Source organism: Gallinula chloropus (genome assembly GCF_964237585.1).
Source record: "Gallinula chloropus genome assembly, chromosome: 5".
NCBI lineage: Eukaryota > Metazoa > Chordata > Aves > Gruiformes > Rallidae > Gallinula > Gallinula chloropus.
Genome location: NC_140090.1, coordinates 60,013,793 through 60,032,028, shown reverse-complemented (window position 1 = coordinate 60,032,028; position 18,236 = coordinate 60,013,793). Strand labels below are relative to the sequence as shown.

Sequence of the window (18,236 nt, the reverse complement as noted above, 5' to 3'; positions counted from 1 at the left end):
CTGTTTAATAGTCAGTTTTGCTGACACAGTGTTTTCCTGTAAGCGGAAGGAATGAAACTGGCATCAGAAGGAAGTGTTGCTGGTCAGCTTGTTCCTGACAGGAGTTAGGATTAGTGTTAAAGTCAGAAATAACAAAAATAAAAAGGTTAAAAGCCAAATTTAAACTCCATTCAAGCATCTGTCTCTAATAAATACTGTACAGGTATGGGTTTAAGTTGTTTCTTCTTAAGGCAATGAATAGCCATTAGCAGTGTCTGTGATCAAAGCATAGATTTACAAATACACCTCATGTTGTTCTTCCCCCTTTGTTTGGAAGTGATGATCCAAATTTATCAGTGTGAGACTGCAATAGCTGTGCTTCTCTGCAGGGTAGTTTTGGCTCCTGTGTGAATGCAAAGTTTTGATATTTTCCACATTAAGTCTCAGATATTTAAGTCTGTAGCCACTTGTTGCCTTTATAGTCCAACACTTAAAATCCTGCTTTCAAATCCATTCGGTTTGGCCAGTGAATAACTAGAAATGTGAATAATCATTCGCTGCATTACACTGATTTTTATATTTTGTGCAGCAAAGGTGCATACTGTCTCACAAGCATGCTGTGAGGAACTCCCAGGCCCTGTTCAGGGAATCTGGCTAGTTGGCATTAATGTGATTTATTTTTCTCTCCTGCCATTTGAGTATTTCATAACTTTGCTAACGGCCTCAAAGCTCCCTGCCCAACTGATCTCTGCCCAGTCCTGTCTGCTCCCCAGGCCCCTCTAATTAAAATGGAGCTACAATAAACAGTCACTGGCAGGAAACAGAAATAGTTTACACAAATGAGGCAATGCTGGGGGATTACATGTTTCTATCAAATTATCATTTTACACGGCAGAACCTCTGGGAACTACCCCCGGGAGCAGAGGAGTGCAGGGTGACGGGAGACAGGCGCTCGGTGCAGCAGCACTGTGGCCCTGCTCTAAGCCTTGCCCTTCCCTTTGTGTTCTGGCAGAGGGCTCAGCACCCTCCTGCTGGCACCTCTAAGGGCATCCTGTGTTGCAGACTTCTTTTTAGCTGTTCAAGCTTCTTGCCATGCTGCAATGTCTATCCCTAACTAAAAAGTGGTAGTTAATTGCAAGGTTGAAGATTCTTCCCCTCTGAATCCTGCTTGCGAGGGTCAGAATGAAGGGCTTTGTGGGTTTAATAGCTGACAAGTACTCCTGAGCAATTCTAACCCTGCTGAGCATATTATCCAAGTGATTTAATAGGTAAGTAGCAAGCAAATAACTACTACAAACTCAGATACAGTGCCTTGACAGTGAAAATATCTTTTTTTTTTTTTCCCAGAATGTCATACCCGGGTTATCCCCCTTCAGGTGGCTACCCTGCTTTCCCTGGTTATCCTGTAAGTAACCTCTTGAATGTGTTGCACTCCTTATGTATTTATATTCTGCTAATACCCATTCTTACTGTGCCCTGTGTGTGTAAATAGTAGCTGTCAGTTCATATACAGTATTCTCTAGAGATTACGGTCTTTGTTTTCATTTATATATCCCTGAAGATGACTTTACAGTTGTCTCATAAGAATTCCAAGAAGGAAGTTTAAGAGTTTTGGGGTTTTTTAATGTTGCCTGTTGTTCTGGAAAGGGTTTTGATGGTTTGGTCTTGTTTTAGTTTATCTTGTGAGTTTGTTTGGCTTTTTATGTAGCTAACTATATGAGCAATTTCTTTTTTGAATGTCAGTAGCTCTTACATAAATACGAGGGTCTTTACGTACAGAGTCGGGGTAATCTCTGAACCAGTCTCTACCAAATGTACCTTTATCCCAGGATTTACACAGTTGCTAAACATACTTCAGTAGCCACTACCCTCAGGAAAACCTTGGAATGCTTTATTCAGGTAGCCCAACTGTCATACGACACCAAGTAAATATTTTTCTGAGGATAAAGGACACCCTATCTTGACTTTGACCCCCATCCTTCAGCCACAGGACTTTGTTCCACCTTCAGCTCATGAGTGAATGGACTACGAATTCCAGTGAAACTGAGCAGAAGGCTGGAATGTATCAGATGTGGCTGCCACACTCTTTTTGATTCATCTGTATCACTTTTCAGAGTTAGAGGCAGCTGTGTGCTTCTATTAGCGTGGCACTGATCCTGCTGCGATTCTGGGAATTGTGTATGCTCTGTCTTTTATGTACCACAGAACTAGGCCTAAGCATGGAGCACAGCCTGGACCTCATTAAGTTACTGAAAACCTATAAATACATGCAATAAATTCTCTCATTATTTTGCTTTACAATTTAACCTTACTCCCTCTAAGACACTGAAGTCAGTCAAACTACAGACATGTTAGGAAACAGGTTCTTAACTCCAGGATTTTTCTTCCCTGCTCAAGGTTCTGCTGAATTGGCATGATTATAGCTGTAATTTAACTACATTTGAAAATGCTCTTTTCTTAGCTAGCATCTACAATATAGCTGGCTTCAATGGATTAATTTAAAAGACCTTTTAGATTCAATATCAGTAGTTCTAGGTTTCCTAGTCTCATTTATGATGTACAAAGTGGCAACCAGTGCAAAAAACAAAGAGAAATAATTTTCTTATGCAGTAGTGATAGTAAGCAGGAGTTTTGAGGATCCTAATTTTGGATTTGTGAATCTCAATTCCATTAAAATCTTTCTGTTGTATCTGGCAGGGAAAGGTTAGACTGTACCACTGAGGAAGAGAATATTATATAGCCTAGGCATGGTAATCTGAGGGTTTATTTCTGTTTTCTGGCTGAAGAATAAGTATGTGCTGCGTGTAATGTGTGACCCATATGTCTAAAGCTAGTTGGTAAAGACGATTCCCAGCAAGTGAGCAGTCCATACAATATGCTTTGTTATGAAGCTGAGTTTAAATACCTGATTTTTAAGATCAAGTGTATGACTTCTAACTTAGAAGGTTTGTGAGAGATCCTGATCATTCCAGTAAAGTGTTTCTTATGTACTTCAATACATTCTGATTGCAACTTTTATGGTATGACAGCTAAGCCATCCACATAGCAAAGCGAAGGCATATAGATCACAGAATCACAAGGTTGACTTGACCTGTCATAAGTGCTTGGTCTGACTCAGTGGTGCAGATTCAGTCATTGAACATCCATGCCTCATAACCTGGATTCCAAAGGAAATTGAGAGAAAAAAAAAACCAAACCAGCTCTTGTCTGTTCTCACCATGAAGCATTTGAAATTACTGGTTGTGCAAGAGAAGCAGAAGATTCAAAGACACTAAGCTCCTGAAAGCCCTATATAAGCAGGAGGTGTGCTCCTAATGATTCATAGAAAGCAAGCCTAGCTGAGCTCACCTCTTAGGTGGGATAGGAGTAGCAGCTTTCCAGTAAAGGACCAGGCTCTGGTGGTTGCCAGGTTGAATGGGGCTCAGCAGTGCATGTCCCTGGGGAGGAAGGCTAATAATGACAGACCAGGCTTTAGCAAGAGCAAAGCCAGCAGGTCAAGGGAAATGATTACTCCTTTGTGCTTAGTGCTCATGAGGTCACATCTGGAATACAATGTCCAGTTATGGCCTGCCCATATGACAGACACATGGACAAACAGGAGGAGCAGGAAGCGCTCCTGCAAACGCTGGAGCAGGGGCACAGAGAGGCTGTGGATTTGCTGTTCAGCATGGGAAATGCATCAGAAAAACCAACCAGGGGGCTGCTTCAAGTGCTGAATCTAATGATACAACTGACATTATTACACACTTGGACATTTTGGTACCATGAGAATGTTTACTCTGCTGTCCTGTTGGCAGCCACACAGACATCCCCTTTTTGTGTTTCAGCCGACAGGACAAGAGTCTGTCTATCCACCAGCTGGCCAGTACTCCTACCCCCCCACCGTTCCCGGAGGATACCCTCCAGCAGGAGGAGGGACCTATCCTGCAGCACCACCCAGTGCTGGCTATCCAGGGGCAGCAGGATATCCTGCCCCAGGGGGCTACCCTGCCCCTGGGGGCTACCCTGGAGCCCCCCAGGCTGGAGGAATGCCAGCTTATCCTGGAGGTAAGATCCTTTGTTAGAGTAACTTCCCTCCCTTGAGAGTGATGTAACCCTTCCCTGTTCCTGGTAGCAGCAGTAAAGCAAAGCAGCTTTGTTCAGCAGTCACTTTAGGCAGCAGCACGTAGGCAGCCAGACACTGCTGACGGCAGGGCAGGGCCCTGACGGCTTTGGGCCACTGCGCAGACAGAGAGAAATTAACCTCTTGCATAGCTCTGCTCAGTAACCTGCTTATGTTGTGCCAGAAGTCAAGTCCAAAACATTAAGCCTTTCTTCTTCTCCTAGCCCCTGCAGGCCCTGGGTTTGGGGTGCCTCCCGCTGGCCCTGGCTTTGGGGGCTATCCGCAGCCTCCTGCCCAAAGCTATGCTGGAGGTGGACCAGCACAGATTCCAGGTATGTCGTATACATACAAGGTTAAACCAAGAGATCCCGGACAGGTAGTAACAAATTAGGCCCCTACCTGTTACTTTTAGCTGTTGAGGTTCACGTGCTGTACATACACCTCCTACCACCTTTCTTGACAGAGGAAGCAGAAAGGAGAATGCACATGATTGCTTAACAACAGTGCAGGGCTTTTAATGCTGAGTGGTCGGTTACCGTCAAGAGGATCTTTGTCCTGGAATGTCTCAGCTGTGTTTGCAAGAAATTCAGAGCAGCAAAACTATTTTTTTAAATGATTACTTTGTTAACTCTAATTTAAACAACTGACCTGCTGTTAAAATGGTGTCATACATAGGTAGTATGGATAATAAAATTCCAGAAAAAATACAGGTTTTGTATTCACACTGCTTTTGATCACAAAATGAGATTCCTTCAATTCTTCCTGCACCAATGAATTAATGAATTAATAGTTTTTATCTATTACCTGCTAGATACTTGAAAGTATACAGCTTTTAAAAGGGAGTATGGAGGACACGCTCTTCATTTGCATGGGCTATCTTGGATTTTGTTTAAGATAGCAATAGCAAGGAGAGATCGATCCTTCCAGCTCCCACAACACCAGTAAATGCAGTTTTTAGAATGCCTTGCTGGTGTAACTACCAGAACGGATCTGTTGATTGCTTCTTCCCATCATTCCCAAGGGCAAGATGGTCAGTTACTGATGATATGTAGCATTACCTAGGAAATGGTTTTGGTGCAGTGCTAGGTCTGTAAATGCTTTATTTTCAGATTAGATAGCTTTTGCACAAGCAGGGGAGACCTAACGAATTCCTTTTATGTTGTTCCTACACTTACTTTCAGTCGGATATCCTGGTGGACAAGCACCATCACCCATGCCTGGTCCGGTATGTGCTGCATCCTCTTCTATAGTCACTCTTTTGTGGTTTCTGTAATGTTAATGGTTTTACAACTGGTTCCAAACAATTCACAGTGTGTTCTGCATCAAGAGTTCCCAGCTATGTTCAGAGAGCAGCCTGGTCAAAACCATATCCCTGCCTCTGTGTAGACTCACTCAAGCAGATCTTCATCCATGCAAGTGGGTAAAGGCAGGGCTGTGGCATCAGTGGGCCAAAGCCCTTCAGCACAGCTACATGTTGTCCTGATTCCATGTCAGAGAAAGAAACAGGGAGCTCCTGAAGTGCTGATTCCAAGGTTGGGATTGTAATGAGAGTTTATGTTACGCGGGATAGCTAGTTACAAGTGACTCTCCTCCTCCAGCCTGCAGCAATGGTCCAGTGTACCCAGGGCACCATCCAAGCCGCTCCGAACTTTGATGCCGGAAGGGACGCAGAAGTTCTGCGCAAAGCCATGAAGGGGTTTGGTAAGTAAGCAAGAGAAGCTCCAATTTACATTCAGCTAACTTCTTAACACCATTTTGTTATTTCCTTTAACTTTTACTTAACCATACATTCTTCCTCCCCAAGCGTTTCAAAAGCCACACTTTCAAAATGACTCAGGCAATTTAGTAGACGACATTACACAGAAAATTTTGTAGATTTAAACAGTAGTCTTTTATTATGTCATTATACCTAAATGCAAGATTATAAAATGCATAGTCCCCAAGGGATTACTAAGAGTTCTTACATGAAATGGTCCTTCTCTTTCCAAGGAACTGATGAGCAGGCCATAATCAGTGTTGTTGCTAACCGCTCCAATGACCAAAGGCAGAAAATCAAGGCAGCTTTCAAGACGATGTATGGCAAGGTACGTTCACTAGTTCTTTCAATCTGTACACAAACCCAGACTTTCAGCTGCTGCTTTAAGTGCCCAGTTACATTTTAGTGAGGAATGCTTTGGGCATATTCTTTGCGTAGTGGGGGACATCTGGTATTTAACACTGTGTTGTCCCGATACCTGGCTAAGGCAGGGGAAGGTTAGGGGCTGACTCTGTGCCCTGACCAAACTAAAAGCTCCTCTGCTTTTGTAAGACTTGATAGATAGAAAATAATCAAGCTGAAACTGTCTTTATATTAGTGTGTGAAACTACAGTGGTTTCTTATGCACACAAAGCAGCACTGAAACCTGTTTTTTGGGTAAGAAACAAACTGAGAATCTGGTTGAGGATTGGTTGGTCAGTAAAAGGGCAAGATGACTTCACTTGTTCCCTCCCTCATTTTTGCAATGTAAAGTTGTGGCATTTTCCAGGACCTGACTAGGTCCTAGAGGAGATAATGGACATGAGGTAAGCCATCAGAGGGAAATTGTTTGTAAGAAATAAAATAAAAGCTTTGCAGGAAAACCAGCAAAAGGGTAGAAATCAGACACAAAAGTGCGTGCTAGTTTAACCTTTTTCAGTATATAATCTACATGGCTAACACTCTCCAAAGCCTTTTTTTTTGTGTTTATAATTGAACAGGATTTAATTAAAGACCTGAAGTCCGAGTTAAGTGGAAATGTGGAAGAATTGATTCTAGCACTCTTCATGCCTAGCACCTACTATGATGCCTGGAGTTTACGTCATGCAATGAAGGTAAAGTTTTCTTGGGAACAAAACAGTTAAAACTCTCTTAAAATGCTCATGTAAGAAAAAAGAATACCTGACCCCGTATTGTTGGAAAGTCCTGTAGTGGCAAACAAGTATCAGGACGATGGGGCTGTTCCAGCCAATTTCTGCAGGCTCAGCCAGCTCACAGCAGCTCTCCATCCATGTGAAACGCCCGGGGACAGAACTTCATGCTCTGCCACTTGGTTACAGTTTTTGCTTGAATGTAGAGAGGGCCAGGATGCTGTTAAAACCACAACTCAAATGGAAGGTGTCTACGGCTCGCTGGGAACAAAACATTGTTACTGAAAGGTACCTACCCATGGATTATCCCAGGTTTGTGGTTTGGGTTTTTTGGAGGATAGCAATGAAAAAATAGTTCCTTAAGGTCAGGTGATGTATGTATCTGTTCCAGTATTAAGACTGCCTTAGAGATTAGGCCAGCTGGAGCATTTAAAGTTTTAAGACAGGTAAAGTGGTACATCCAGTTGACTAGAATTACTTGCCTATCTGAGCTGCAGCAGCTAGCACTGGCTGATACTGGAAACGAGTAACTGAACCCATGTATGAATGCAGACCTTCTAAAGAATATGGTGCTCAAATGAAGATCTGGGTTAATGGAGGCAACAGTCATTTTTGACCATTTCAGTATCATTATAACATTACCTAGAAGCCCCATACAGATCCATTCCTATCTAATCCTTGCCTGAATAGAGACAGTTGTGCCAGTAAGAGCACACTGTACACAGAACTCAGTTAACTTTTATCCTGGTGACAGGGAAGCAGCTGTGAGAAGTTCTGCTCGTGCTCCACATTGAGGAAGTGTCCACATTTGCAATAGGGAGCACACTTGTACACTGACCAGAACAGAATTTACATGTATATCTGTGGCTTTAATGATTACCATAGGGCTCTACCTGTATGTTTCCAGATGAAGGTTGCTAAAGAATTCCCTTACTGAACCCTCTTCCAGTTAACCTGGGCTGATGTCACTGTCGTGGAGGTACAGTTTTAGGGTATTTTTTCACTGCATTTTAAGTATAGAGAAGACTTGGTGCTCTGACAGAGCAAGGATACTGTTCTTACAATGGAGACTGTATGAAGCTTTGAAATGACACATAATTGCTTGATTTCACAGCTGAAGGAAACTGAATAGGTAGTGCTTTGTGGTTACACCCTCCTTTCCTCTGCCTACAGGGAGCAGGCACTCAGGAGAGAGTGCTCATTGAGATCCTCTGCACGCGGACAAACCAGGAAATACGGGACATCGTGAGCTGCTACAAATCCGAGTTTGGAAGGGACCTGGAGCAGGACATCCGAGCAGACACGTCAGGACACTTTGAACGATTACTTGTATCTATGTGCCAAGTGAGCTTAATTTAATTCTGTTTGGTAAGATAACGGTGCACAGTCTGACTTTGATGCACGTAGTCATAATGCCTCCATAAATAAATGTATGCTTAACAAGAGCCAGAATTTTAAGAAATTAGCCCTGGGTCATAAATTTATTCCCTAGTGACAAGATCTGACACACCAGCCTCTCCTCAAGGAAGAGACACTTCCTATGTGCAAATCTATGGTGAACTGTGACCCAATCTAGCACCCTGTATTCAATGAATTCATGTGTAAATACTTGTTGTGCAGATGTGATCAGGTGGTACTACAAAACAGTGCTCCACACGGTTCGTAAAGCAAGATGCTTCTTATTTTTTGCATACATTAAGAAAATAATCTGGGTAAATCCAATAGGATAACCTTTATGGTATGTAGAATACCTGTGAGAATCCCTACAAACAAGCTAAGAGGCACTGCAGCACAGAACTTGCGTCCCAACTTACACCACACTCCCTTGACACCACCAGTAGCACAGGGAGGTGCTACTATTGAACTCAGGTGAACACCAGAGCTTGCTTATCGCCTATCATTTACTAGGGCTCTTCTCACCTTGAAGAACAGTAAGTTGCAGTTATCCATGTTTAGGAAGAAATAGGTACTAATGCGACTTCCCAGATTGCTCTGAGCAATTTCTGTGACACTACCTTGTTTGCCTCTACCTTTGTGGGAGTTCAGCTGTGCATGAGGTATTCGGATTTAAAAGTCAAAACCCACAAGAAAGCCAACCTTGAGAAGCTCATGCTGCTAGCTTTTATTTTGATAAATCAGTTCTGTACAATCATTGACAACCACATCATTTAAATATTGTATTAACTGCTCTAGATACAGCAGTGTTTGAGAGCATGTATTCAGCCTACTCAGCCAGTATATTTAGCAGTATCCATCCATGCAGCTGGCAGCAAACACCCTCCCCTCCCCACCCCCCACAAAAAAACCCCTAACAACCCGACCAAAGCACATAAAATGTCATATAAGCCCTATTGACATTCTACAACTATAGTAAGTGCTTCCTGGAGACATTCTAACTTGAAGTTAACAAATTCTAAATAAAACAGAAGACCTGAGGTATTTCAGGTGCGCATGTTCAGTAAGATAATTCACTAGTTCGTTTGGGAAGATTCTTTGCAACTTGAAGCCTAGAAACAAACAAAGCAAGAGAAAACTTACAGTATTAAGTAAAACAGAGAGCAAAGTACAGTACTTACAACTATGAAAGGGTAAGCTGGGGTGACATTATCTGAGTCAGTGTATCTACAGTTCAGATGACACCCTGCAGGTGAGTAGGGCTACTTCCACATTCGCTGTCTATAGGAAATACTGAACCAAAGAGCAGCTTTAAAGCAGTGTAAAGCATTTCAAACCGATTACTACTCTTTCTGCTTTAAGCTGTGAAGAGACATGCTTGGGGTCTGCACCACAAGCAGTTAAAGCATAGCCTTCCCTCTGTAACTTCGATTGACATCTGTTATCTTTGCTTTTAGGGTAATCGGGATGAGAATCAAACTGTGGATTATCAAAAAGCTCAAGAAGATGCTCAGCGTCTGTACCAAGCAGGTGAAGGGAAACTTGGGACTGATGAATCTTGTTTTAACATGGTTCTGGCAAGCAGAAGTTTTCCCCAGCTGAAAGCAACGGTTGAGGCATATTCCAGGGTAGGAGCTCTTCACTGATTTTAAATGAGCTTGGTTAGTGTAATTTTAAATTAAGGTTGTGGTTGTTACTTCACTGTTACCCACACATTAATCTCATTTCTTTGTAGATTGCTAATCGTGACTTATTAAGCAGCATTGACCGAGAGTTTTCTGGAAATGTGGAACGTGGTTTGAAGACTATTTGTAAGTGACACATTCTTCCCTCCCCTTATCCCTTAAGAATTAAGCCCTCTAACTGTAGCTGAAGAAGAATCCAATTCTACACTGGCCATATGTCAAATGAGCACACCCCCTGTCACTGCCAGCACGAATACAACTTCAGTTATTCACATTACACTTAACTGGAGAAAATAAGCATCCACCATGACAAAGTCGGGTTGAAATGAGAGAAGGCCACACAGAACTACTTGTCACCTGGCTGGCAAGGCAGGCGGCTGCACAGGAACAGGGGCCACTGGTTAGTGCTTGTGGTTGTATTTTTTCCAGAGCTCTGTGAAACGGTGCAAGTGCCGGGGTAACAGAGCTGTGACTCTGGCTGTGTGGCACCTCGGCAGAGATGGCTGAGCCACCCTCACACATGAACTCAGAACCAACACAGACCTACTTTATCCACCCCTCTTCCCCACTGCCACCTACCCCAAGAAGCTCAGCATTTGCTAAAGAAAACCTCAGCAAAACAGAAGACCTGTTTTGAATTCAGTTCTTCCTGCTGACGTGGTACAGGAAAGCAGTTCAAATTTAGCACACTTTGCTGACGGTGAGAGTCAGTATGATTCACTAGCAAGTCTGCAGACACCAGTCCTACCAGTACTTATCAATATGACAACATATCTGTAGCCATGATGAAGCAGCAAGAATTTCCCAGATAATATTCTGGAAAAAATTGAGCTTTGAGAATCATGTAACAGAATAAAGGCTCAACTCAGAGTGAGCAATCTAACTGAAACAAGACCCATTCTGTAATTACTGGAGTGAGAACTTTTTGCAGTTTTACTTTTCCGAGTGAGACTCTAGTGATGGAACAGGAGTGAAGTCCCTGTATCCAAGAACCAGCTATAGAAGGAGAACTGTTTGTACATCACCTATTTGAGAATTAAGGTTTCAGCCAGGTTTGAAAAGCACTTCCAAAGGCATTAATGGCTTGTAACCATAGGTCTTCCTGTGAAGGAATAAACTCATTTGGTCAGCTTAGCTCTACGGCTTTTAGCTCTTTAGCTCAGCTCTAGTTCCTGTAATCCACAGTGACCGGATCTTCAGCAATACCCACCTCTAGCTGCCTGCAGCAAAACCCCTGGCTTGATCCTGCCAGGTATCGCTGTGCGGCATCCACTGCTGGAACTAATCCTGACCATCTGCTCTGTTGCAGTGCAATGTGCTTTAAATCGCCCAGCCTTTTTCGCAGAAAGACTCTATTATTCTATGAAAGGAGCTGGCACTGATGACTCCACCCTCATCAGAATTATAGTCACTCGCAGTGAGGTAAGACCCCTTCTTCTCTGTAAATGTCACTGTAGTGGACAGCTGTGTACCCCAACCAGCTTTTCACTTGGTCCTTCGTTCACAGCTGTGTATTGCAATAGAACTTTTACGGGGTTCCGATTTAGATGAACACGTTAACTTCTTTTAAAGCCAGCTTTTATCTAGCAGTTTGATTATCTCTGGCTAGGCAGTGCCTGTCTTCCTCAACTGTGTCTGCCTGTCCATGCCACAGATGAGCACCTCAAGTTTAATGGTTTCTGCTGAGTGAGGATGCTGTGGCTGTAACAAAGCAAGAACAGCTGCTCCTCTGACTTCAGTGGGACCAGCTGGCTCGCAGGGCCTGCAGATCAGTGGCACATTTCACCCTTGGCACGCGTCCTTGTCTGTGAGGCAGGAGATGTGGGGTGACTGTTCAGGGGTTCAAATCATACACTGTGTTGAAGTTCTGCTCTGCTTTTCCTTTCTTTCTTTGCATAGATTGACCTTGTGCAGATTAAACAGGTGTTCACACAAATGTATCAGAAGACTCTGGCTACGATGATAGCAAGCGACACTAGCGGTGACTACCGGCGTCTGCTGCTGGCGATTGTTGGTCAATAGGAGGATTATCTGGTTTTTTATTTTCTTTTTAAAACAAACTGGAGGAGCTGTAACATGCTTCATGCAGACACCGACTATCCTTGTGTGTACAAGAAAAATTTTAAACTGTGTATAATCAAGTATGCCTTCCTGATGATTCAGCAAGCTTGTTGCACTTAAAATCGCCTTAATTTACAGCACATAATATATTGTATAATAAAAGATGTATCTTATCTATTAGCCCCTGAGCCTTAGTCCTTTTGACCCAGACAAAACCCCTCTGCCAGACTCCTGCAAGGTTAAACTGTCTCAGCCACTCTCCAGCACTCAACTAGTTTCCTGAAATACCTAAATGTAACTGCTGAGCTAGCTGTGGATGTATTTTATGCCACCCCCCTTAATGTCTCTCCATTACAGTGCTGAAAGTTAAATCCCATCCCACTGAGAGTTTAAGGACCGTGGCAGAATCTGACTGCACCCGCTATTGAATTTTGACAATTAGTTCACATTAGTGGTTAGTTACCATTATGCTTAAGGCAGCAAGGAAAGGAGAAATCATTTTGGATTGAATTTTGAAGTATCCCCCTGTAAAGGAGCAGGTTATACAGCAAATGACCAAGCAATGAAAAAAGCCAGGATCTACATGCTGACACTACAGAACATGTGTAAATCCAAACTGAAAGCGACTGTGACCTAGACAATACAAATGTGGATGTTTTTGAAGGATCTATAAAGAACAGCTTTGAATAGCACATTTGTTTTTTAGAAAGCCACTGTGAATCTGTCCCCAGCCATGAATGTAACAGGCGCTTCAAGGCCAGCAGCCAGAAACGTGGTTCCTAACATTTCTAAGCCAGGCTTTAACAAGTGACAATTGTACAGGTCACCCTACTGAAACCAGCAAAGCCCTGTTTCTCTTACCCCTCAAAGCAAAAGCTAGGCATGGGGGAATTGGTTCTAATATGGCACACCTTTCACTCTTACAGAGCACGTACATGGAGGGGTCTGCCAATTGCACAAGTTCACCATACCAAGAGACCTGACCTATTTCATTTACATCAGTGTTATGCAACCTCCATCTGACTTACCAGAAAAAGTTTGTATTAACCCTAGCAATGCACATCAGTTTAAAATTCCTGGGTCGGACTAAAGTTAATTATTTTAATTACAAACAACAGATGAAAGTTAATCTGGGTAGCTCAAAGACATTCCACTGTGCATTGATCATCCTTGGTGCAACTCTCTCCCGATACGTACGTACACAGACATACATATACAGCTGTCAGTAACTTCCCAAGCTTGACCAAGAGTCTCACAACCTTCAATTCCTGTTTCTTTACTCTTGAGCAAACTTCTTCCCAAGTGAAGCTTATCACTTAAATAATTAAAGCATTTGAGTGCATCTCAATCTTTTTATGTGACTAAAAAAATCCCAGCCTTTTCACTTGTCATTCAAAGCAACACATCAGTGAAGTCCAGCTTCTACGTAACAACTGCTACAAGGAAGGGATAGGCTGGGTTCTACGTCCTCACAGCAGTCATCTGTTCAGTGGCAAAAAGTACTCCCATTACATGCTAGGAACAGACTGGTTAACTGGGCAACAAGGCTTGAATGACTGAAAATGAAATGGCAGTGAAAAACCAGCACAGGAAGAATGAAGCGATTCTGTGTGTCGTGCCTGTGAAGGGGCCGTATCTTTCTTTCAAGATTAAACATTATAAAAAAGAAAGCTGTTTACGAGACTGTTCCTCTCAGGAGGTGTTCAGACTTAAACCAGAAGGGACCCACCTCCTTCTAAGAGAAAATCACCCCTAATCCCAACCATCCGTCTTTCTGGCAGAATCTTCACAACTCAGTAGTTAGAGCTGCGTCGATTTCTCCATTCCACAGCTGGAATGTGGTAAGCCTTGGAAGGAAAGCCAGTGTGTCACACTACAAACGGGCGTGGGTGCTGGAGCTGCGTGTTTGCCATTCAACACAATACCTGTACGGGCCAGGAGCCAGGCTGCTCCATCCCCTCTGGCTCCCCGGGTGGCAGCAGGTTTCTGGCACCCATGGCTGGGAAGCCCACCTCACCCCTGTCCCACAGATGCCAGGTTAGCCCAGCAGCTGAGGGAAGCAGACCCTGTTGTGGGGAGCCAGGGGTGTCTGCTGAGCCCACAGCAGCCCAGGGACCACTCAGGCCTCTCTCCACTCTGCTACCTGTGTCCTTTGGCCCACAGAGCAATTTATGAGACCCAAGAACAGCTGACTAGGGACACACAGACTTTTTTTCCCCTCTATGCTTAAAACACTGAAAGCAGAAAATGAGCGGTGCGAAGTACTTACGGTTTTCTGGAAGGGAGGATGTAATTTCTTTTCCCCAACAACGCAAGAATTAGAGACAAGTCAGGAGCCCACCTTTCAGAAACACAGCAGTAAGAAAATGAGTACCTGCTTTCCAAACAAAGAACACCCACAGCCATAATCATGCTACCTCACTACTTGCTTAAAGGCTAAGAGGAGTCACACACACTGCATGAGAGGAGAAATCAGGTCAATAACAACTGCCCAAGAGATTTTCTTCACTGCATATCTGCCTTCCTATCTGGCAAGAACTACTACAGACAACAGATAGGCCGAGGGAGCCCTTGAGAAAACGAAATGGGTATCGGAAAGGAACCCCTGAGGGGGGTGCACCACTGCAGCCCAGCACTCACTGCCATACAAGTATCAGAACCAGCTCTCTCCAGTTACAACAAGGTCCTTCCAGACAGGCCTGAACCTGTGTTTTGTCTGCATACACAACTCCAGCTAGTCAGTTTATTAATCAAAACTAAGATTCTAATATCAAATAGTGAAAAATACTGTGAGGTTGAGAAATTTTCCACTAGCTCTTACAAGGACGAAGGGACCATCATGTTGTTCATCATGTGTTTGTTCTGCTCTACTGTGACATCATACACAGACTACACAGCTCACTATGGGGGTGCTTAATTAAAAAAGAAAAAACCCAAACCACAAAACAACTACTTACAAGTTTTTAACTTGATCTTCTGCACTCACACTTTGAGAAGAGTTTCCAATTAGAATGTGTCTGCAATAAAGTAAAAACAAACATTAAAACTCCATTAGCAATAGTGTGCTTTTTATTTTCAGTGTGCTTCTTATTTTTCTTTATGTCAATACACATCCTGTTCAGCAGCCTGTTCTTACTTTAAAAAGAACATACCAGAAAGAGTAAATCCAGTCAGACCTCCACCCCTCTGCCCAAAATGCAGCCCCAACACACACCACGGTCTTGAACACTTAGCTCAAGCCGACTAACCCTGCTCTTCCAAGCTTGTAGAAACCAGCAACAGCTGTCCAGTGCAGTGGATTGAAAAGACCAAGGTATTTTATTTATGAAAGAGAACTCAAAAGCAAAAAATAAACCAAACAAAAAAAGGCACCAATAGCATTTAAATTAAATAACATTTACATTAAAGTAGTTCTCTGCAAGTTAAATCTGACCTTTTAGGCTATCTTCTTTAATTGCTTAAGTTTTGAAGAATATTTCCACACAATTTTCAAGGTCAGATTAGACCTATGGATGCCAAATAAAACCAATACACAATGATAGGAGCCGCAGCCCATGCACAAAATTTATTGTGTGCTACTGTTTATAAAATACTTGAATAGTTCAGAACATGCATAAAATCTCCAACTTAGGGGTATGTACAGATTGTACTTTATGGCAAACAAAAAAAAGGGTGGAGGGGCAGGGGGAGATGAACTCTAGTGACAGAGGTTTCAAGTTGTGTTCCAGGGGATGAGAAAGACACGTAGCAAATGTCAAAATAGATAACAAAGTACAGTGGCAATCAGTACAGTCCGTTATTTGTGAACAAATTAGCACAGGGCTTCAATTTTATTTTAACCAAGCAGTCCTGTAGATACCAAAATACATGCAGTCTCAAGTTTACACTTTCACTAATGCCTTAGCAGTTGAACAGAGCAATTGCTTACGCGTTGCTTTGCCTAAACAAGAATTATGTCCAATACAGTTTCAGTTTCCTTTACAGATTTAAAAAATAATAAAAACCTTGCAGCTATTCAGCCCAGTGATTATTAGCTATTTATGCAACCGTAATACTCACAATAAACTAAAAGTACCCATAACATCTAGGTAACCTATAGATGTACATCATAGGTCTATATATTAAATATTTGCAAAATGAAAACATGCATACACAAAATACAATGCCAAGCTTTACAGACTTGATATGAATCAAAATTTACTTAAACAATGTACAAAGTTCCGTTAAAAGTACCTTAAAATTAACACTTCCGTATTTTTCTTACTTTTAAAATTAGTATATATAATAATTTTTTTTTAAAATTCAAGGTGGGGAAGAGTCTTGAAAAAGCTGGGCAAAAAAGTTTCTAAATTAAATATTTTTTTTTAAATCTGTGTTCAAGTAATAAACATTCCTACATAGAAATCTTCTGGTAAGCTGTAACTAAAAAATACAGTGAATACAATATAGAATTAGCAACATCTAAGGAGTAAACCTGAGGTCAGCGTTTTACAGAATGACCAACTGAGATTTTTTTTTTTTTGGCATTTTTTTCCATCTATCCAAAATACAGTTTTTGCAGCCTCAGATATTTTAAGACCATTCTAATCTATCATTTTAAAGACATTTCATGAAACCGGTGTCCATTAATAAATAGTTAGCTTTTAGGATTGTATTTGAAAGTCTGATTTAAAAAACAAACAAACAAACAAACTACCTCTACTGAAAGAAAAATCCCATTTGTAAACTTAAAAGTGTTGACAACGATAAGCGTAAGATGCTAGTCTAGAGGTGCTTTAGTGATAACAGCCCGATTCCTTCCCCAGATCTCCTCCGGAGCTTCAGCGGCCGGGGATGGACGTTGTGGAAGTGTGTGAGGCAGGCTCCCAGGAGGTGGGGTCACCACGTACAGGGAGGGGCTGTTGTCTCAAAAGCGTGACGGTCTGTCTTCAGCGGGATCAAGTCAGATGGTTTTCCACCTCGCAGTAAGTAGTCACTTCAAGCGATCCCCCTGGCTATTTCCTTTGTTGTCACATCAAAAAACAGGAATCTAGGAATTCTCAGGCAAGACATGAGTGAGTAAACCAGAAGCTGACGTGGTCACTGTGCATTGTTGTTGCCAGTTCCATTGTTTCCATTGGCATTGGTTGTGTTTATAGTATTAATACCATCTTGCTGAAGAGCATCTTTTCTCGGTGGCATTCTCTCATTGATCCTATCCAAACCTTTTGCTTCTTCAAAACTGCAGATTTTATGTTGCGGAGAGAATCCTCGTATTGCTTAACAAAATGCAAATTTGATATGTCAGTAATGGAAAAAGAAGTTGAAAGCATATACTTTTTCTAACAAACGATGTTTTAAAACAGGTAAGAAATCAGCCAAACGAACTCAGGGCTCTGCATCTGTATTAGTAACAGCTTCGCTAACCTGCTTTCCTCAATGTTCAACAGCGATCGCGGTTTGAGCTTGTAACGGAAAGAACACAAGTATGGCAAATATTCTGCAAGTAGGAATCAAGGGGTTTACACCCACTTGATCGCTCCTGTGTGCCCCTGCCGTGGCCACTACTAACCCCAGCTGCTTTGGCCGCCCAGTGCGCCGGGCTTATCTTAACGTCCCCCGTCTCCTGGGTGGAACGTGGGTAAGATTGAAGCAGCACAGCAAGCGCAGAGGAGGCAAAGCAGCAAAGGGTTCCAGAGGAGGCAGCAGATCTGCGTCCTGCGTGCGCACCGAGGGCCCGATCCTGCAGTTGTCAGGCAGGCAAAGCTGCGGGATGTGGCTGGCGCTCTGTGCTCATCGTGTGGAGGATGGAAATGGACACAACCACAATCACGCAGTTAGCACTGTGGTTAAACGATGGTACCATTTAAATACAAAGGTATTTAAAGTAGGTAGAGAAAATCGGTATTATTTTGCTCCTGTGTTTTAGTGAATGAGGTCTATAGTTGAATTTAGACCTGAAAATGGTTGACCACATAGAAAAGGCTGAAGTCTTTGGGATGAAATATGTCTTTGGAGATTTAAGTACAGCTTTCCACTCACAACAACGGGACCTCCTGCACGCGTGTGTGAGAACAGAATATGGCACTTGCTTATATTTTTGGAGATCTGACTTCCTTAATTAAAAAACAAAGAATACAGTCATTAAA

General features: G+C 42.6%; 2 protein-coding genes and 1 long non-coding RNA gene across 4 annotated transcripts in view; 1 reads left to right on the top strand and 2 right to left on the bottom strand.

The window, feature by feature from the left end:
* Positions 1 to 1,327: 1,327 nt before the first annotated feature.
* Positions 1,328 to 12,282, top strand: ANXA7 (annexin A7; the record flags this gene model as incomplete). The annotated part of the gene is made up of 12 exons (XM_084264798.1): positions 1,328 to 1,384; positions 3,807 to 4,026; positions 4,306 to 4,413; positions 5,263 to 5,306; positions 5,680 to 5,782; positions 6,071 to 6,165; positions 6,818 to 6,931; positions 8,141 to 8,311; positions 9,820 to 9,990; positions 10,098 to 10,173; positions 11,357 to 11,469; positions 11,947 to 12,282. 12 exons carry the CDS (start codon positions 1,328 to 1,330, stop codon positions 12,067 to 12,069), a joined length of 1,395 nt encoding a protein of 464 aa, XP_084120924.1. The 3' UTR covers positions 12,070 to 12,282.
* LOC311192339 lies at positions 9,348 to 15,112 on the bottom strand. The gene is made up of 3 exons (XR_014617335.1): positions 15,066 to 15,112; positions 14,378 to 14,449; positions 9,348 to 9,474 (listed from the first exon to the last, which is right to left on the bottom strand). It is a non-coding gene; the product is annotated as an uncharacterized lncRNA (long non-coding RNA).
* Positions 15,113 to 15,403: 291 nt separating this feature from the next.
* Positions 15,404 to 18,236, bottom strand: part of PPP3CB (protein phosphatase 3 catalytic subunit beta) — a 42,884-nt gene continuing 40,051 nt past the window's right edge. For both annotated transcript variants that reach the window (XM_084264906.1, XM_084264907.1), the window contains exon 13: positions 15,404 to 17,366. In XM_084264906.1, the coding sequence (XP_084121032.1) occupies positions 17,188 to 17,366 (179 nt within the window). In that variant the 3' untranslated portion in view covers positions 15,404 to 17,187. The remainder of the gene's footprint in view (positions 17,367 to 18,236) is intronic.